At 42.7% G+C, this 22,189-nt stretch overlaps 1 protein-coding gene across 6 annotated transcripts in view; it reads right to left on the bottom strand.

The window, feature by feature from the left end:
* The window catches only part of SNRK (SNF related kinase), a 76,524-nt gene that overhangs the window by 22,726 nt on the left and 31,609 nt on the right, over window positions 1-22,189 (bottom strand). For all 6 annotated transcript variants that reach the window (XM_048838686.2, XM_048838687.2, XM_048838688.2 and 3 more), the window contains one exon: window positions 1,523-1,664. In XM_048838686.2, coding sequence (XP_048694643.1) covers window positions 1,523-1,664 — 142 coding nt within the window. The remainder of the gene's footprint in view (window positions 1-1,522; window positions 1,665-22,189) is intronic.

Genomic DNA, 22,189 nt, shown 5'->3' with positions numbered 1-22,189 from the left:
TTTCCTGATACAGATTATTGACAAGAGGCTAGTAGATGTGGCATATCAAATCCTATCTTTTGGGAGAAGACAGACAGGGGAGAGGAAGGGAGAGGGAGAGGCTGGTGCACAGAATGATCAGACCTACCAATTCTGGTTTTGGCAGTGACAATTTCACCCAATACATTCATTGGAAAAATAGTTATTGGTTTATGGGGTCTCAAGGAATTTCTTCTAGTAGTGTTCAGCTGATTAATTCTTTCTCGTATACCTCTCCTGGATTGTTAACTATTGATACTTCTAAAAGATGTGACAAGAACAGCTTTTCTGCATTACTGATTATGCTAAGTCAGCGGAATCAGCAGATCCAAATTCAATACTGAGAGCTAGAGCACAAAAAATAACTACAGCTCACTTATGACACTGAGTGCAGTACTAAAAAATGCACTAGACTCCACGTCATATATGAACGCAGGTATGGCTATTACAGCAAGCACCAGAAGGTGGAAAACATTCACCTGGTCCATGCAAAAGATCACGCTCTGCTTGAACTCCAGTGTTTGGCATAAGAGGAAACCTGAAATCTTATACATGCACTAGGACAATGGTCCCCAAAGTGGGAGACGCAGCAGGGCCCGGGCCCCACCCAGCCTTGCTCTGCCCCAATCCCAGGTCCCTTCCCAGCCCCTGTCCCCAGCTCCCACCTCTGCTCCTGGCCTGGAGTGGCGCGGACACATTACATTTCTGGTAAGGGGAGACACTAAAGCAAAAGTTTGGGCACCACTGCACCAGGATATTCAAGGCGTAGGAGTGGTAAAATATTCTGTCATTTACTGAGGACTCTAGCTATGCCTGAATAAAAATTCTAACTAGAAAGGGGGAATCTCACATCTTGGGGATCTACATTTAGGGGCTGAAGCCTACATGCATCAACCTGACTTCAACATATGGGGAGTACTGAACGATTCAAAATTGTCAAAGAGCTGCAGTGAACATTCCAGAATAAACATCTCAAAATGAGTCATGATTCCTAAGTGGCATGTGCTATTTACATAGATATTTTTTCCTTGACACCCGGTATGTTGATTTTGGGATTGCAATTTTAGTAGGAGATAAGCAAAAGCCTGGTGCCGTATACTTGAGCATAACAGCTAGTGACAATATCCTTGAACAACTATTCAGACAAATAATGGTTTACTTATCACCGCCGCAACCCAAAAATCTGTGACAACTTTGCCTAATACAAATGTGTGGAGAGTCTCAGGCTCAAAACGTTTCAAAGGAACAAATTCAGTCAACTTTGATAAAGACTGAAAGAGGCAAAGAGATTAAAGATGTAAAGAAGCTATTTAACTGGTGCTAACAGAAGAATTAACAAGTTAAGGAAACTGCTGGTAACATAGCAGGGAATTTTAGCATTGGAAGCTCTGTTAAAAATAGTATCAATAAAAACTTCCTGGCACCTGAGGAACCAGATTCTAGATAATTTGTTGGTAGTATACATATCTATGAATGCTACCAAATTACTTAATATTTTACTTACTCTTTACATTCTTTGGACACATGCGATGGCACTGTGTATTTGCAGTCCATGATCATAGTCAGTGTTTCACTGTCATTTGCTTCTTGGAATGGTGGTTGTCCACATACCAACATGAACAGGATAACACCCAGGCTCCATATATCTGTAAATTATAATACATGTTTTAAACTTATTGCCAGAGAGACAGAAAAAATACTGCCAATGTAAAGTGTTTGCTAAATTTCCATTAAGGTTTCTAACTAATTTAAGTATCATCATCAGATTGTCTTTATAGGCATTAACTGTGGAATTTACAATTCCTTTGTAATGAAGTACAAAATACAATAGGTTCTACATTTTACTGACAGCTTTAAGATTTTGGATGGAAGGACCAAAATTTATGATTTAAAGCCATGCAGAAAAATATGGGAGTGCATTACAATCTTAAATATCTATTTCCTGACACCTCCATTTTTGCTGCATTTAATACTGAATTTCAATAAAAGTTGACCTTTTTCCATTGTTAAAGCTTTACGATTGCTCATGATTACAATTAATTGTGAATAAAACATCTGAATTTGTTAACAGAATCCTCTCTCATTTTGTGGCAAATATTTATTCAAAGTCAGACTATTTTGCTCATTCAAAACTAGAGAATGTATAGACTACCTTATAACTGGGTACATATTACTGAAAAGGTAAGGTTTATGGCTACTGTATCTGCCCCTTCTGGAGGACAAGAATAAACAATTCTCAGTATTTACATGTTACTGGATGAAGCAGTGGAACAACCCTCATTTTTAAGATTTTGGGGATACCGATGAATTAGATTTTTTATTTTACTGGTAAATCCCAAATTACATTTCTCTATTCATTTTATTATAAATATTTTAATCTAGTTCACTGCTTGTAATTGGTATTATCTTCAGTTAGGTTTAAATTTTTCTAAATTATTTAGGAACAAGCATTTAATGCAGTTAACACATGGATTTCTTCCAATTACATCTTGTAGAAAAACAAAGCATTAATTTTCTTATTTCCTGATAAGGTGACGTACACCAAAAGATTAGAAGTAATCATAGTGGTACATCTGAGCAGTATGTCGCTTTTTTCTACAACATGCAAATACTTCAATCTATTCAGTCAATTTTAAAAAGTTAACTCTCAGAAGGAAGCACTACTAAAGAACTTCACAAGACAAAATGATAGTCAGCAAAGATCTGAAGTGTTGCAGATAACAGGAGATATGTATAGTACTGGCTAATGGATTATATATAGGAGTGAAGGCAATGCTATAAGATATTTTTTATTAAAAAAAGCTCCATTTTCTGTGGCTTAAATCAGGGTACGACAATACTGCAAACAAACCAAAAAAACCCCACACAGCAGCAGTGAATCTCAGAGCCCAGATCAACTGACGTGGGCTTGTGCTACAGGGCTAAACAAGCAGTGTAGACGTTCCCAGTCAGGGTGGAGCCTAGGCTCGAAGACCCTCCGCCTCACTGGATTTCAGAGCCCAGGCTCCTGCCCAAGCAAGAACATCTATACTACTATTTCTTGCCCCATAGCATGACCCCAAGTCAGTCGACCCAGGCTCTGAAACTCCCTGCCATGGAGGGTCATGGGAAGAGCGAGGGTTGCAATACAGATGTCCGAGTAGTTAACATACTCAAAGAGACAACTACATTTCACTTAATCATGTGTAAATCATATGCATTTATTCATTTTTAGAACAATCACTCATGTTACTAGTTATAAACTATTTATTCTTTATATAGTTTAGCTGAAAAATAAATAGGAGCAATTCAACCTAATTTTCTTTAGAATTCTAATTTATGATCAATATTAACCCAGAGAAAAGGAGTACTTGTGGCACCTTAGAGACTAACCAATTTATTTGAGCATGAGCTTTCGTGAGCCACAGCTCACTTCATCAGATGTGTACCGTGGAAACTGCACATCTGATGAAGTGAGCTGTGGCTCACGAAAGCTCATGCTCAAATAAATTGGTTAGTCTCTAAGGTGCCACAAGTACTCCTTTTCTTTTTGCGAATACAGACTAACACGGCTGTTCCTCTGAAACCTGTCATTAACCCAGAGAATCATTTGATTTCTGCTAATGATGGCTTGTGAGCTCTATGCTGCAGGCACTGAGCACTGTGGCCTCACTACAGCAATACATGTAAATTCAGTGGGACTACTCACACATTTAAAATGTGCTTCAATAATTTGCCAGAGTGGTACCAGAATGGTTCCAGACAGAGTACTTTTCAGGATCAACTCCTACAACATTAACTTCTCTAAAAGTTCTACAGGATGGGAGGTAATTTGTAGTGAATGCTTTCCTAGTGTAAGTCTAAACAAGTGATTTTCTTTCACTGTAAAGTTGAGTTGCAAGAAATTTGAAGAGGATGTCATGGAATATTCTTCCCCCCATACACAAATATAGACTGTAAGAGCCCATTCTCTTCATGCATAGAGTATGTTCCGTTCATGTGTTTCATTAACAGACAACTGCATCGTTTTCTTGAGAGTTCAGTGTACTATTGAAATATGTTTTAATTAACCTACTTTGCCTTAAAATCTTGTTTAAACACACTATCTACAATTTTTCTGTATTTCTATATTCTAATTGGCCTTTTAAGAGAGCTAAGCAAATAGTACATCTTCCTTCTCCCCACCCGTCCCTTCCCACACACAATAAAATAGTTTGTCTGCTTTAAATTGCAAATGTTTAACTTTAAATTAGAAGATTTCACATCTTATCCATAACAGGACAGACAAGTATTACAAATTTACGTTTGGAATAATAAAATAATATTCATTAACTAGATTTAAAATACCACACATTTCTTTTGAGGAAATATATCTTTGAAGTGTTTTTACCCACAAATATTGCAAGATATTTACATGCCAGATGCGCTAAAGATTCGTATGTCCCTTGATGCTTCAACCACCATTCCAGAGGGCATGCGTCCATGCTGATGATGGGTTCTGCTTGATAATGATCCAAAGCAATGCAGACTGACGCATGTTTATTTTCATCATCTCAGTCAGATGCCACCAGCAGAAGGTTGATTTTCTTTTTTGGTGGTTCGGGTTCCGTAGTTTCCGCATCTGACTGTTGCTCTTTTAAGATTTCTGAAAGCATGCTCCACACCTCATCCCTTTCAGATTTTGGAAGGCACTTCAGATTCTTAAATCTTGGGTCAAGTGCTGTAGCTATCTTTAGAAATTTCACATTGGTATCTTCTTTGCATTTTGTCAAATTTGCAGCAAAAGTGTTCTTAAAATGAATAACATGTGCTGAGTCATCATCAGAGGCTGATACAATGTGAAATATATGCAGGTATGCAGAATGCAGGTAAAACAGAGCAGGAGACATACAATTCTCCCCCAAGGAGTTCAGTCACAAATTTAATTAATGCATTATATTTTTAATGATCATCATCAGCATGGAAGCATGTCCTCTGGAACAATGGCCAAAGCATGAAGAGGCATATGAATCTTTAGCGCATCTGGCATATAAATATCTTGTAACCCCAGCTACAACAGTGCCATGCGAATACCTGTTCTCACTTTCAGGTGACATTGTAATTAAGAAGTGGACAGCATTAAACTCCCATAATGTAACAAACTTGTTTGTCTTAGCAATTGGCTGATCAAGAAGTAGAACTGAGTGGACTTGTAGGCTCTAAAGTTTTAGATTGATTTGTTTTTGACTGCAGTTATGTAACAAAAAACCCTACATTTGTAAGTTGCACTTTCATGATAAAGAGATTGCACTACAGTACTTTTATGAGGTGAATTGAAAAAAAAAATCTTTTGTTTCTCATTTTTACAGTGCAAATATTTGTAATAAAAATCATATAGATTGAGCATTGTACACTTTGTATTCTGTGTTGTAATTGAAATGAATATATTTGAAAATGTACAAAAAATCCAAAATATTGAATAAATTTCCATTGGTATTCTACTGTTTAACAGTGCGATTAATCACGACTAATTTTTTTAATTGCAATTAATTTGTTTGAGTTAATCACATGAGTTAACTGCGATTAATCAACAGCCCTAATAAAAGCTGTTAGTAATTAAGTTGGAAAAGGTTGGTTTTTAATACCATCACATGAAAAAAACAAGACAAATTCTTGATCATAGTCAAACTTCAATGAAGTACTGAACTGCCTACGTAATATTTTAGAATTACATACTTTTATGTTACTAAAGAAGCCATCACTTTCACATATGTACAAAACAAAGAACAGGTTTAACAAAGATCCAAAAACAGGGCTTGAAGACTTTCTGCATTGCCTAGATACTTTAACACCTTCTCTGAACATGGTAGCTGCAATAATTCTGTGCTGTCAAAGTTCAGAACTATAAACTATTCCAAACTTAATTAACAGTGTTGTATTTTGAAATAGTCCAGGCAAATGTGATATTATTTCCTCATAACAATCTGTACTTTTTTACTCTGGAGTTTTGTAACACATTGTGTTCTAATACAACCGGGAAATCACTGCGGGTAGAAACAAAGGCGCAGTTTTCACTCCCACCCCTTCTCTATAGAAACTGTGGTTGAAGAGACAGAACTTTAAGCTCCTTGCTCTTCACATCAGAAGCTACAGGCAAAATGACTTAGCCGGGAGTCTCAGGGACACAAATTACTCGCTTGAATGGAACTTTAAGAGTTTTCTGAGAACTAGCAACAGTATCTAAGTGGAAATAATATATCTGAAAGGAAGCCTAAGCCTAACTCCTAAAAGGAAACAGACAATTAGAGAAGTTATGAGACCACTGGAAGACTTGGCACACTCCCCTCCTTTAATGGTACAGAGAACTGAGTCCTGAACTCAGTTTACTGACAAGCAAGGCCTTTTGTCTAAAGCCTTTGCAGAGAAAGCAATGCATCTCGTGAGGGAGCAGACCTTTACAGAATTATGGCGTTAGCAGAATGCCTAAAATTCTTACTGGTCAACTGCAAGGACAAGAGGAGTTGGAAGAATTGATTTGTTACAAAAAAAATTAAAAATGCCTGAAAGGCATCCTTCCCACCCCAAGAGCCATGAGGTTGAAAGCTAGGACATTATTAGAAATCTCTCTTTAGTAGGGTAATTGTCAGTCACTGAATGAATTGTGGGCTACATGGAGGGATGCAGCAAGAAACTGCACATCCGGCAAAATGGACTTCAATGCTTCCCTCTTAAGGTGGGCTAAATCTCTCCTAAGCACTCAGCTAGTGACCATGCCACAGAGAGAATGAAAAGTAGCAGCAAGCTGACCAACAAACAAATCCAGAAGACCTTTTCAGTGCCCAATCTGTTTTCTTTTCCAGGAGCCTTAGAGAGTGGCATACTTTTCAAGAAAAAGATACCAATTAGTAGTTGGGTTACCTTACTTATCTCCAAAAGAGAAGGACTGTTGCATAGAGTATACTTTGAGTGCTTTTAGTTTAGGGTTAAAATAACCATTGAGACTTCCACTACTCTTGCTAGACCATTCAACAGCAATAGACCTTACTGAACTTCTTCCTCTCTTGCCTCCAATTTAGTATATAGGGCTTCATCAGGAGTGGGGTTTTTTGGCAAAGGGAAATGGTGTGAGAGCACATCAAAAAATAAAAGTTAGGCAATATGAGTCTATAAAGTTTGAAGACTCCATTCAAATCAGGCTAAAACCATGTGTTACAGAAAACAGTTAAACAGATCAAATGTTATATTTACTGCTCATACCAAACACTTTGTAGGAGACGATTAGCAGAATGCAAAAGGAAGTGGTAAAAAACTGAAGAAAAACAGGAAATGTTTAACAACTCTTCAGAGTAATTTCATAGACAAAGACACTTTAAAATAGATAATGGAAGAGCCTGCATAGAATTGAGTTGATTTCAAACTATCACAACTAGTCAAAGAGCAATGAATGACCCCAACATCAAACAAGATCCTCTGGTTAAAACTGTATCTTTTCACCCACCCAGTCTAGAAAGATGTCTACACTTTTTTCTATATTATAAGAAATGTTGGACAAATTAGCACTTCTCGGCTGTTTTCAGCTAAGATCAAGTGTAGTTAATAGAGTAAAACTCAGTGCTGGTCTCTCAACATTTAGAGATTTTAGATCTGCTTGGTTTTTGTTTTGTTTTTTCTTTCCTGTTTTTTAACCATCTATAGCTTGAAAGAGGACACACCATTAAACATCTTTCCCAAAAAGAGTTGAAACAGATTTTTTCTTACTAGAACTTACAACCCAAAATATTTATAACAACACAGCTTGCCAGGATATCAAATTAGTCTTTTCTATGCCACGGACAAAATGCACTGCTACACATTTTTGGAATCTTCTTACACGTCTACCATTCCATACAGCATATTAGTTTACCAAACAATCTTGTCATTTCTTTATATATTTGTTTCTATCATCCTCAAGAGTGACAGTTCCTTATTGTACTGTTATCTGCCCTTATCTCCAGAATCCCAAAGTTCCTCAGCATCTGACTTGGGTTACCATCCTCCCACTCTCCATTACCTGACCACATCCGGGACCACAGGACCATTATGGGATTGGCATTTGTCTCGTGGTCAGGACAAGGGCTCTTGGCCTGGTGCCTACTGGCCATCAATGCCTTATCCATGCCAGTGGCCTCCACGAAATCCATGGGACACTCCTTGTCATGGAGGTCCCTCTCTTTGTCTCGCTCAAAGGTGTGACTACTGGCCAGGTGTGTGGTGGTGAACATTCATCTGCCACAAGCCAAGGCACCGGCAGACCACCTCTCTGCGGAGCCTCCAGAGCCATCCTACCACGGTCTATAAGCCCTAAAACAGGATGCCCTTCATCTCTGAACAATTCCATGCTACCTGGTTCATCCTTCCCTTTGGTAACGGAGATTTTAAACAGTACCAAGACCTTTTGCAGCGCGTAGCTGCTTCCCTCAGTACCAAGGCAGTTCTTGCAGGAGAATACCCATTTACTTCCCTCCAGCCCCAGATTCCCTAGTTGCAGTGAACGACAGAGCCCGATAGGGCAGGTTTAAGTCAACCCCTAAGGATAGGGTTTCTAAATGAACAGACCTGATGGGCAGGAAGATTTACACCTCCTCTTCCTTACAGATGTGAATTGCTAATGAGCAAGCCTTGCAGTCCAAATATGGTTTTGTTAACTGGACAGCTACATCAAAGTTCACAGACCAGCTGCCGAGGCCTCATGAGAGGCATGTGTCACCAAGGGTTGCTTGGTGGTTAAGATGTCCTTGCAGTCTCTGCTAGACATCACAGACGTCTCAGCCAGGGTGATAGCCTCTGCAGTTACCATGGGAGAGCTTCCTTACTGTGGAATTCAGGCACTGTCCCAATGTCCAGCAAGCCATTGAGGACTTGCCCTTTGACAGCCAACCACTGTTCTCAGACAAAACTGATGAGATGCCATACGCCTGCAAGGATTCCAGGGCTATCCTACAGTTCTGCGAGAGGGATGTACACACCAGTGGTGCAACTACAGCATTCAACAGCAATAGCAGCAGCAGCATCTGCAGCACGTTTCCCAGGCTTTCCCTCTTCCCGCACAAACGGGACTACCCCAGAAAGGGGAACAGATCTCACAGGAGGAAGCAGGTGGGCTCAGGGTTTGGCCAATCCACATGCCCTCCCTCCAGCACCTCCCAAAGTACCCATTTTGAATCCTTAGTCCAGAGCACTGTTCCAGTCGTCGCTCCTCCCTTCTCATCTCACTTTCACAATGCTGGGTCCTAAGTGTCATCAAATCAGGTTATGCCATGCAGTTCCTTTCCACACATCCTCCCCAACCTTCCTCCCTGTCTGTCTTCAGGGATTTCTCTCACAAAATACCGCTCCTCAAGCAGGTCCACTCTACTGGCTTTGGGAGCAGTAGAGGAGGTTCCACCAGAACCCCGGGGTTACGGCTTCTACACCCAGTACTTCCCTGCAGTGAAGCCAAAGGGAGGGGTAAGACCCATCCTCAACTTTTGCCACCTGAATAACTATATCAGGTACATGAGGTTCTGAATGGTCGCTCTCGACTTTTCTCCCTGCATTGTTTCAGAATGACTGGCTTGCTGCTCTGGACCTTCAGGACACATACTTCCATGTGTCGATTTTGCTGAGCCACAGACAATTCCTTTGATTACTTGGAGAGAGAGCCACTTTCAATACACAGTGTTTCCATTCAGCCTCTCTTCTGCTCCCCAGGTTTTTACCAAATGCATAGTCATTGTTAGGGAGTATTTCAGGAACAAGGGAATTCACATCTTCCCACATCTGGATGATTGATTATTGGAGAGGCAGATCCAGAGAGGAAGTTCTTGCTCATGTCAGCATCACACTGTGCTTGCTCAACCATCTGAGTCTCATCCGAAACACAAGGAAATCAAACTTGTCTCCTACTCAGAAAATAGAGTTCACTGTTAAATTCCAAGACGTTGAAAGCATTTCTGCCAACTGTTTTCAGACAATTTGCCACTTTTGCCTCAGTCTGCAGTCTCAGCCTTCCATGATTGTTCAGATACATCTGAGACTCCTGAGCCACGTGTTTGCTTGCACGCAGGTGATCCAATTTTGCAAGGTTGTACCTTTGCTCCATTCAAATGTGACTCAGGATGGTTTACTGTCCTACTCTTCACCCTCTAAGACAGACTGGTTTGCCTTCCTCCACTGGTTCTGGACTCCTTGCAGTGTCTGCCAAGACATTCACTTTATCCAGAGCTTGCCAACCAGGTCGGTTTTTACCAGCACCTCCCTAATGGGTTGAGAGGGGTACCTCGGATCACTGGAAGTACTGGGGCTGTGGTCGGAGCAGGAGGCCTCACTCCATATTGACGTGCTAGAGTTTCAGGCCATTAAAAATGAATGTCATACTTTTCAGGACTGTATCAGAGACTCAGTGGTTCACATACTTACTGGCAATACCACAGCAATGCTGTGAACAAGCAAGAGGAAGCACACTCCATGTTTCTCTGCCTACATGTGATCAGGCCATGGCAGTTCTGCATCGAGGAGAACATTACTCCAATAGCTGTTCATTTGCCTGGGGTTCAGAATCATCTTGTGACCATCTCAGCAGGTATTTTTCCCTGAGTCACACATGGTCCCTGAAGACAAGTGTGGGTGATCTTCATAGCTTGGGTCATCCCAATAATTGACCTGTTTGATACAAGGTAATCTGTTCTGCTCTCAAGGGGCCCTCGGTCCACACTCCCTGTCCGACACTTTCCACCTCAGTTGACAGTCAGCTCTCCTGTACACATTTCCTGCAATCCAGATCATCCCTCAGGTTATCCTCAAGCTCAGGGCGGATCAGGCCAAGCTCATTCTCACTGCCCTGGCATGGCCAAGACAGTGCTGGTTTTCCAACCTTCTTGGACTGTCTGTTAAGACTCCCATACTGCTTTGTCCCCACCCCAACTTACTCAGAACCAAGGCCACACCTTGCATCTTGTGCTCAGCTCCCTGCATCTCAGAGCATGGCTGCTGCATGGCTGAATGAGGACGAAGAGCTGTGTTTGGCAGCTGTCCAACAAGTCCTCCTTCAATAGAAAACCTTCCACCAAGATGGCCTATTTAGTGAAATGAAAGTGATTTTTGGTGTGGTCATTAGCCTGCAGAATCCAACCAACACTGATCTCTATCCAGGACATTTTGGAGTTTATGTTGCCCCTTCAGTCACTGGGGCCTGCAGTTAGTTCACTGAAAGTGCATCTAGCAGTGATACTGGCATTTCATTCCCCCATTCAGGGAATATCAATCTTCTCCGATGCCATGGTAGCAAGATTCTTAAAAGAGCTCCTTCATCTACATCTTCCAGCCCAAGATCCACAAGATCTCCACAGCTACTGCCATGCCTATCAGGCATCTCCTCTCTTCACCTTGCAGCAGGTGTCTGTCTCCCAATACTTACCCATCTATCAGCTCCTCCAGTACCATCTCTGGCACCAATGCCTAGATCCTTCCTTTTGGACTCTGGGGATAACACCTCTGACTCCAAAATCCTGGTGTGGGGCTTTTCCTCAGCTTACTACCTGACACCTCAGGAGGTGTACCCTGATGAGGACTCAATGGAGTCTAAAAGATACCCCAGACTCTCAGTAACCCACAAGAGGGGAGACTCCAGTTCCTCCAACACAAACAGGTCCTTTTGTAACAGGAACCTTGAGAATGCCACAGGCCTGTGGTAATGGAAATGGCAAATAAGATGCCACTGAGGATGGTGCCAAAGTGATTGTCAAGGTGGTGTCTCTACACTCCAAGTGATATGATTCTCACAGTGACACCAGAGAGGAAGACAGTACCAGTGCCTTGGGCTTCCTTGAGTCTTTACATGTAGAGGGATCTCAATGCCTAGATGGCACCAGAGAAGATGACTCTCACCAGTGCTTATTAGCAGGCTTATCCTGAATTGTCTATTTAGACAATACCTAAGCCCCAGTGCCAATGTCTGTTGAAGCCTCGGAGGTACCCATTCCAGGGCATAAGGTTCAGTTCTTAGCAGTGATCTCCCTCTTTTCCTGGAGGTTCTACAAGCGTTCTCAAACTTCATTCCACCATGACCCCCTTCTGACAATGAAAATTACTACACGACCCCAGGAGGGGAGACCAAAACTGAGCCCACCACCGGGGGGGGGGAAGAGGAGGGAGGGAGAAAGGGAGGAAGGAAGTCGAAGCCAAAGCCTGAGCCCCCCATCGCCCTGGGCGGGGGAACAAAGCAGTAGCCCAAGGGCTTCAGCCCCAGACAAAGGGTCTGTAACCTGAGCCCTGCCATGCCTGGCTGAAGCCTTTGGGTTTTCAGCTTCAGCCCTGGACTCCAGCAAATCTAAGCTAGCCCTGGTGACCCCATTAAAATGGGGTCAGGACCCACTCTGGGGTCCTGACCCACAGTTTGAGAACCGCTGTTCTACGAGGAGAAGGATGCTTTTGTTTCCTAGAGCGCTTCATCTCTGAAGCGGTCACTGAAGTACTGGGGGGACATGACTTGGACACTGCAGGCTTTAGAGCGCATTCCTTAAGGAGAAGCTTTACTCCTACCACCTATTCCTTGGGATATCTGCTCTTAAACCCAGTGCAAGCTTTGCGCTTCAACAGGATGTGGGAGTCTCTGAACACCGGAGACAGCTAGAGTGCTCGGCACTCTAGGGGAAAAAGTCTATTGCAGGTCTGGCAGGCTTTGAATCCTGGGGCTTTTGGCACACCCCACAGTAAGACCAGTTGAAAGGCCAAAGAATTAGTCACATACCAGGAAATCGATGGGGGAGAACCACCCCCCAAAACCCAGAGATTTCTGCAAACAAGGGAAGGGGGAATAAATACTCAAAAAATAAAAGAATAAACTAAAAAAAAAAAAAAGAAGAAGAAGAACTGGTAATGGCTACTAAGAAGCAGCAGACACTTTGCTTCATCTTGAGCTGCAGGCAGTTGAGAAGGAACTGAAGTAGCGGTGAGTCCACTCTTCCCTATATGCTCTCGCTCTGAGGGCGCAATTTACCTACGATTCCCAACCCTCAGTTTAAGAACTTGTGATGTAATGTACTTAATAAAATTCTGCATTTAAAATATGAAAATTTAAAAATCTGCTATATACAAAAATAGTTAACATCTTAGTGACGAGCCAAAAGAAGGCTATATGATGAATAAATTTTTCATTTCAAAGTTAAAGCATACATTTCTGAGGAGGGCAAATTAGCAAGAGATGAGGAGTTTGGTGGGGGGGGAGTACAGGGAGCAAATTGTGAAATTTAGGGTGCACCTTTTGATGCTTACAGCACTAACACAGGGGCTACAAGACTGGAAATATACACTGATTTCAGAAAGGTAGACTGAAGCCATATCTATATTAATTCCTGTGAGGTGTACACATAGTCATCAAGATTTTCTAGTGAAAACCACAGTGCAGATTTCAGGGTCAGATTTGACCTTTAGAACCATGGACCACTGACCTACATATTCACTGCTGTAATTACTAACATAAATTAGAAGTGGTATTAATTACTAACCAATTAACAGAACCTGAAACACTTCACATACTTTTAATGATCTTTTAAAAGGTTGATCGGGAAAGGATTGTCCAAGAAAGATTCTCAGAACCTTAACAACCAGGGCAGTGTACATTCAACTTCCTTACATAACACGAAGTCACTGCCATGGAAACCAAGCTACGTCACTGGCTGCCTCAGATCAAGTGAGCACCAGAGAGAAGCTGAGCACATCTGTTGTATTTAAGTGCACAGAATGCATAAAGGGTATCCATTTTCATATTGCTTAAGAACAGAACTCTAGGATCTGATTAAAGTTAACTTAAACATTTAGTCCTCACTATGACTCTCAGAAAGTGACAATTTATGATTTACAAAGGCTGTCTGTAGCTTCTATATCAAGAGCTTATCTGCTAGAATTTCTGCCACATTTCAAAAGTTATAGACCATCACACAATATTGGTACATTTGTGATTGCAGGTCTCCGAAAATGGGCATACGTTAGACAAAGCAGTCACATTATTCCCATTCAACCACATGAAATGAGTGAATCTGGAGTCTGTTTATTAAAGCAATTTATTCCAGACTCTTGTTGGAACAGGCAATGCTCTTTCAACACCTTAGATGTATAGCTGATCTAATCTTTCAGTTGGGTAAAACAAAGGCCAATGTATACTACTCAGTAACACTTGGAGTAGCGGTCAGAGTCTATAAATAAAGTTCTCACCTATTACAGTACACATTCAAATTAATTTTAAGCAAGCAAATACGTACCAGTTTTATTAATAACTATTCTTTATTAAAAACAAAAACAAAAAATTCATTTTACTTAATTAAACTCATGTGAGAAAAGGCAGACCAGAACTTGAGTTTACAAAAGTGATGTAAGATACCAAGGGTTGAATTTGGCACAGAGATCATAGAAATCCCATATTACAGAACTCTTTCCACAGACAAGAATCACGGCTGTGTTTCTGCTCCTTCACAGAGCAGCAGTACTCAAGAGCAAAGTGAAACTACTCCTGCTGATAATATCCCACTTTAATTGAATGGTCTCATTAGAATTGGTAAGGCAACTCCCATCTTTTCATGTACTATGTATATATATCTTCCTACTGTATTTTCCACTCCATGCATTTAATGAAGTGGGTCTTAGCCCATGAAAGCTTATGCCCAAATAAATTTGTTAGTCTCTAAGGTGCCACAAGTACTCCTCGTTGTTTTTGCTGAATACCGTCAGTCAGTTTCACATACTGCTACTAGTAGACAACCAATCTGCAACACCAGCAATGGCACAAGTACTATTTTCCCCACTGTTCTTTTCTTTGAATGTGGACAAAAGACTATATTTTCCCCTTCAATCCACCCCCCCCTTCTCTTACAGTAGGCCTGCAGCAATGGAGGGCTGCTTTTATGTCAGTATTATTCCTGCGTAGTGCTTTCCCAGCAAACTGGCTGGGACTGACTGCATCACTTCACCACTGTTATAGCAGTGATGGCACAAGCATAGATGCAATCTTGAGGAAGCAGAGACCCAGAAAGGTAGAAGGAGGGGTTAAGACACACAGAAGAGATAGGAGAGTGGAAAGAACAAAAAAAAGGTGTGAGGACATGAATGCACACTATTGAGACAATAGGAAGTAGAACTGTATAGCTAGTCCAATGATCGTTCAAATTAACTAAATTTCAATCCCTTCCTTCCAGGTTGAGAGGAATAAGAAACACTGTACAGAAAGCACTTTCTACCTTCAAGGCAGAGGGGAAAAGGCTAGAGGAAGAGAAGATCTGACATGAATCGCTCCAACAAGGATCTCTGGCTACTGAAGGAGGACTATTGACTGAAAAAATGAAGAAGGCAGGCAATAGAAATAAAACAGCCTAACATTTTGAAAGGAAGTGGGAAGGGAAATAGAGGCTTCAGCAATAAAATGTAATTCCTCAACATTGTGGTCAAGTACATTGCATATCTATGTGTTGTATATTATACTTCCATTATATTACTTTACATATTTTGTTACTGCACTTAGAAATAGTGTAAAAAACGGGAACAAATATATTCACATTTTCTGGCCATTCCTATGGTGTTTAAGATTCTGAGACTGCAGTACGTTTATCACTTGAGGTATATGACCTTATTGGAAGTGGTATGCTGTAATAGGTGGTATGTCCCCTTTAACAGATAATGGGACTTGGGGCCAGCCAACCCCTGTTCCATTATATGGCCCCTTTAAAGAACAAGGTATTCAAAGGAACAGCAGACTAGCTGAGGAAGATACCTCCTTAAGATAAAATCCAGCTGTTAGATGACTTCCAGGAAGATTAAAAAGGGACAGGGCAGACAGCCTGGAGGGCAGCATTGCAGGGAAGCATTAAGCCATGAGAGACACACCATGGTATGGAAATCAGAAGAGAGACTGGTGTGCTGGGAAAGGCTGCCTGAATCACAACCCAACCCCAAGAAGGAAAGATGTAGGGCCCCAGAAATCAAGAGGACAAAATGCGAGAGTCCAAGGACCAAGAGAGGATCCATGGAACAGGGCTGGAATCTGGATACTAATGAGCTGGGGAAGGCTTGATTCAAAGCACAGCTCCAGGAAAGAGCCATGTTGAATACCTTAACCAACAGAAAGGAATTGTGAGACCAAGACAGGAGGAGATGTGGGAAAGACTTTCCAGACAGGCCAGAGACTGCAGGGTGACTGCACACAGCTCCATGGTTCAGACGGAGCAGGAAGAGAACTGGGAACAAAGCTGAATTGGAATGGAAACTGTTCAATACCCAGGTAAAACTCCTCAATTCCAGACAAGGCTCTCCCACCTTTCTAACCCTCCCTCCACCCCGGACACAATCCCTGACCCTACCCTCTGTCTAACCTGGTTAGAGCCGGGCAGGAAACTCTTTTCCTGTCTTATGAAACTTCTCATAATTTCAGGAATTCCCAATGTGCATCAGGATGCAACTGAGACCTTTTGAAGTTTTTCACAACAAAAGAGCAACAGAACGAGAGATCCACCCACCCCATAATTGCGAGTAGTTTGGTTGTCAGGGCACTCATCTGAATAAGGCAGATCAAAGCCTTGAATTTGGATCTGCCCACATTCCAGGTGAGTGCCCTACTCATCAGGCTTTGCTGGCATGTCTCTCTCTACTTTGACCAAAAATTTCATCCTTCACCTGAAAAGAAACTTTCCCGATGAAAGTTTCATCAAAGCCAGTAGGTTTCTGCAAAATATTAGTTTAGGTAAGTCAGAATTTTCAAACAAAAATGTGTTTTATCAAAAGATCCCTGATCAGCTTTAAACCTCATGTCCTCTAGCCCTTGTACGTGGACTCCCCCAACCAAACCCACATCTAATTTCTTCCAAGTACATTTCCATAAGTCAAATTCAAATGCTTCTTTTACTATGAGTCTGTAAATATATAACAGCATTAAGGCATAAAATAAATGTACACAAAGAAATTTGAATGTGGTACTTCAAACGTCAGGTTTTTTTAATAAGGTGGTACATGAACCACTAAAGTTTGGGAATTGCTATTCTAAGCTATTTAGACCTTATAGTTTCAGCTGAAAGTTTTTATTCCTTATATAAATCTAAATCAGTTACTATACCAGGCCTGGGCCAATAAAAATAACCAGGAAATTAGTGCTAGAAAGATCAGCCAGAATTGGACACAGGGGTTGGCAACAATGTTCCCTCTAATTTTTCCCATCTATGTGCAGAATGAATTTCATTATGTGCACCAATATGGAGGTGACGTGTGTTGGGTGTGAGGCCAAGGGGTTCGGAGTGTGGGAGGGGGCTCAGAGCTGGGGGCAGAGGATTGGAGCACAGGGTGTGAGGGCTCCGGCTGGGGGTGCAGGCTCTGGGGTGGGGCCGGGGGAGAGGAGCCTCTCCCCACCACAGCAGCTCCAGGGCTGGGGGAGTTAAGTGTATGGCCCTTCGTAACATACTGTACGGCCGCGCAGGCGCGCGCATCTTAGCACAGCTGTTGAAAACTTATAAGCATCTGTGGGGGCATGGCTGACCATATTTATAAGCCCTAGTCTACACCAGGAGTTGAGGTCGAATTTAGCAGCATTAAATCGATTTTACCCTGCTCCCGTCCACACGACAAAGCCCTTTTTTTCTACTTAAATGGCTCTTAAAATCGATTTCCTTACTCCACCCCCGACAAGGGGATTAGCACTGAAATCGGCCTTACATGGTCGAATTTGGGGTACTGTAGACACAATTAGACGGTATTAGCCTCTGGGAGCTATCCCAGAGTGCTCCATTGTGACCGCTCTGGACAGCACTCTCAACTCAGATGCACTGGCCAGGTAGACAGGAAAAGGCCAGCGAACTTTTGAATTTCATTTCCTGTTTGGCCAGCGTGGCAAGCTGCAGGTGAGTGCAGAGCTCATCAGCAGAGGTGACCATAATGGAGTCCCAGAAGCGCAAAAGAGCTCCAGCATGGACTGAACGGGAGGTACGGGATCTGATAGCTGTATGGGGAGAGGAATCTGTGCTATCAGAACTCCGTTCCAGTTTTTGAAATGCCAAAACATTTGTCAAAATCTCCCAAGGCATGAAGGACAAAGGCCATAACAGGGACCTGAAGCAGTGTCGCATGAAACTTAAGGAGCTGAGGCAAGCCTACCAGAAAACCAGGAGGCGGCAAACGGCCGCTCCGGGTCAGAGCCCCAAACATGCCGCTTCTATGATGAGCTGCATGCCATTTTAGGGGGTTCAGCCACCATTACCCCAACCGTGTGCTTTGACTCCTTCAATGGAGAGGGAGGCAACACGGAAGCAGGTTTGGGGAACGAGGAAGATGATGATGAGGAGGAGGTTATAGGTAGCTCATAACAAGCAAGCGGAGAAACCGGTTTTCCCAACAGCCAGGAACTGTTTCTCACCCTGGACCTGGAGCCAGTACCCCCCGAACTCACCAAAGGCTGTTTCCCGGACCTACCAGGCAGAGAATGGACCCTCTGGTGAGTGTACCTTCTTAAATAGTATACATGGTTTAAAAGCAAGCATGTTTAATGATTAATTTGCCTTGGCATTTGCAGCCAGGACAGCTACTGGAAAAGTCTGTTAACGTGTCTGAGGATGGAGTGGAAATCCTCCAGGGTCATCTCCATAAAGCTCTCCTGGATGTATTCCCAAAGCCTTTGCAAAAGGTTTCTGGGGAGGGCAGCCTTATTCCGTCCACCATGGTAGGACACTTTACCACGCCAGGCCAGTAGCACGTAGTCGGCAATCACTGCAGAACAAAGCATTGCAGCGTATGTTTGCTGGCATTCAAACAACATCCATTCTTTAACCAGCGGCCAGGCAATTTGCCTCAACCTCCCACCCCGCCATAAACGTCTCCCCCCTACTGTCACAGAGAATGTGGAGCGCACAGCAAGCAGTAATAACAGGGGAATATTGGTTTCGCTGAGATCTAACCGAGTCAGTAAACTGCGCCAGCGCGCTTTTAAATGTCCAAATGCACATTCTACCACCATTCTGCACTTGCTCAGCCTGTAGTTGAACAGCTCCTGACTACTGTCCAGGCTGCCTGTGTATGGCTTCATGAGCCATGGCATTAAGGGGTAGGCTGGATCCCCAAGGATAACTATAGGCATTTCAACATCCCCAACGGTTATTTTCTGGTCTGGGAATAAAGTCCCTTCCTGCAGCTTTTGAAACAGACCAGAGTTCCTGAAGTTGAGCGCGTCATGTACCTTTCCCGGCCATCCCACGTTGATGGTGGTGAAACGTCCCTTGTGATCCACCAGTGCTTGCAGCACTATTGAAAAGTACCCCTTGCGGTTTATGTACTCGCCGGCTTGGTGCTCCGGTGCCAAGATAGGGATATGGGTTCCGTCTATGGCCCCACCACAGTTAGGGAATCCCATTGCAGCAAAGCCATCCACTATGACCTGCACATTTCCCAGGGTCACTACCCTTGATATCAGCAGATCTTTGATTGCGTTGGCTACTTGCATCACAGCAGCCTCCACAATAGATTTGCCCACTCCAAATTGATTCCCGACTGACTGGTAGCTGTCTGGCACTGCAAGCTTCCACAGGGCTATTGCCACTCGCTTCTCAACTGTGAGGGCTGCTCATCTTGGTATTCTTGCGTCTCAGGGCAGGGGAAAGCAAGTCACAAAGTTCCATGAAAGTGCCCTTACTCATGCAAAAGTTTCGCAGCCACTGGGAATCGTCCCAGACCTGCAACACTATGCGGTCCCACCAGTCTGTGCTTGTTTCCTGGGCCCAGAATCAGCGTTCCACAGCATGAACCTGCCCCATTAGCACCATGATGCCCACGTTGCCAGGGCCCGTGCTTTGAGAGAAGTCTGTGTCCATGTCCTCATCACTCTCGTCACCGCGCTGACGTCGCCTACTCGCCCGGTTTCGCTTTGCCAGGTTCTGGTGCTGCATACACTGCTGGATAATGCATGTGATGTTTAATGTGCTCCTAATTGCCAAAGTGATCTGAGAGGGCTCCATGTTTACAGAAAAAAAAGCGCGGACTGTTTGTCTGCCGTTGCTCTGACGGAGGGAGGGGCAACTGACAACATGGCTTACAGGGTGGGCTTACAGGGAATTAAAATCAACAAAGGGGGTGGCTTTACAGCAAGGAGAAACAAAAACAACTGTCACACAGAATGGCCCCCTCAAGGATTGAACTCAAAACCCTGGGTTTAGAAGGCCAATGCTCAACCCAATGAGCTATCCCTCCCCCCGGTATTTCAGGCAGGACTGAATCTCCATTAAACTTTTCAAGGTGCCCCTGACAGACCTCACCAAAACAATTGTCAGCTGTTGATTTCACAGAGGGAGGGAGCGATGGAGGGGGGGAGCAAATGAATACAAAACAAATCTGGTGTATTTCTTGTTTTGATCCACTCCATCTAGCTTTTACATCTTTGGCTGGCAGCACATGGTGCAGTCGGACCACTAGCCATCCTCATCTCCTGCCTGCTTGGCAGAAGACGGTACAACAGGACTGCCAGCAGGACTAAAGAGAATGACCTGGTCGAATCACTCCTATTTTAGTCCCTGAGCCCATGTCTTCCCAGGCACTCCTGACCAACCTTACCAAGGTGGCCAGAAGCACCCCGGACATGACGACAATGGCTATCAGGCCTACTGCACCGTCTGCTGCCACAAGGCAATGGTCTGCTGCTGTGTAGCAATGCAGTATTGCGTCTGCCAGCACCCAGGAGATGTACCGTGACAGTGAGCTGAGTGGGCTCCATGCTTGCCGTGGTATGGAGTCTGCACAGGTAACTCAGGAAAAAAGGCGCAAAACCATTGTCTGCCGTTGCTTTCATGGAGGGAGGGAGGGCCTGACAACATGTACCCAGACATGTACCACCTGCGACAATTTTTTGCCCCATTAGGCATTGGGATCTCAACCCAGAATTCTAACGGGCGGAGACTGCAGGAACTGTGGGATAGCTACCCACAGTGCAATGCTCCAGAAATTGACACTAGCTTCGGTACTGTGGAAGCACTCCGCCGAGTTAATGCACTTACAGCATTTTGTGTGGGGACACACACAATCAACTATATAAAAGCAATTTCTAAAAAACTGACTTCTATAAATTAGACCTAATTTCGTAGCGTAGACATACCCTAAGAAGGGTAAACAGGCAAATATTTTTCACACCGAGGGTTGCAAAAAAATGAAAAGAAAGGACAGATTTTGGTACACACTGAACTGCCCTTAAGGTGTCTGGTCAGCCAAAATTTCATGAGTTTTTTTCTTTGAAGGGGCAGGATTAGACCCTGGCATACCAATCAGTAGAAACTGAGAACTTTCTAACTGAAGAGAATATTTTAAAAAAAATACAGAAAATCTAATATGTGGACAAATGCTGATTAATTCTGAGAACTGAAATATACAAATACTGCTTGGTGTATGCTTTTTGTAAGTAAGTTTATTCTTCAGAGTAAAATGAAAGCACATTTGCATCATGCTGTGTTCAAAGTTGTTCAAAACACATTCCTTTAAAAAAAAGTTGTATTCCTGGCAGGAAGTATCTGTTAGGCTTTTTGAACATCAGGACAACATACTGTAACCCTTTTGTTAACAGTAACAGTAATAACAACCATTGTATGTATTGGAAATGCTGCTTCTACTATAACGTACACACACAGAGATAGGATCTGTGACTACTCAGACTTCACATGTGCTGACTTATGAACTTTGGGAAGAAGACCATATTAGTTCAAATGTCTTGTTTAACATCACCATTTGAACAACTTCTAATACTGCTATTTTTACAAATACACAAATCTTTAGATGGCTGGAATTTTCTTCGTTTAAAAATGCTTCAGACACGCACACACCAAAACATCAATATAATTCAGAGACAGTCTCATGTTTAACTCAGCTGTTTATTTTAGTCCCTGTAAAAAGGCAGGGGTTTAATTTTTTTTTCCAGCAGATGGAAAGAGTTAGGGATGTTCTTCACTCTAACACACGCTTTCAAAAGGTTGCAGGGTTTTCTCCTTTTTTAAAAAGCTACTATTAATCACTAATAGTTGGATTAGTAGCCAAGAGAACTCAGATACAGTTCCTTTGAAAAAAAGCACTGAAGCTCACCAGATTAATATTTTTGGTGATTAGCTTCTCTGTAACCTAGCAAAATATTTTACTTATTGAAGCACATGACTGAAAATCCAGGTGATCAGTTCCATGTTTATACGCAGCTCCTGCT

Source organism: Caretta caretta, chromosome 2 (assembly GCF_965140235.1).
Source record: "Caretta caretta isolate rCarCar2 chromosome 2, rCarCar1.hap1, whole genome shotgun sequence".
Taxonomy (NCBI): domain Eukaryota; kingdom Metazoa; phylum Chordata; order Testudines; family Cheloniidae; genus Caretta; species Caretta caretta.
Note: the sequence above shows the minus strand (reverse complement) of the source record. Positions and strands in the feature narration are given on the sequence as shown.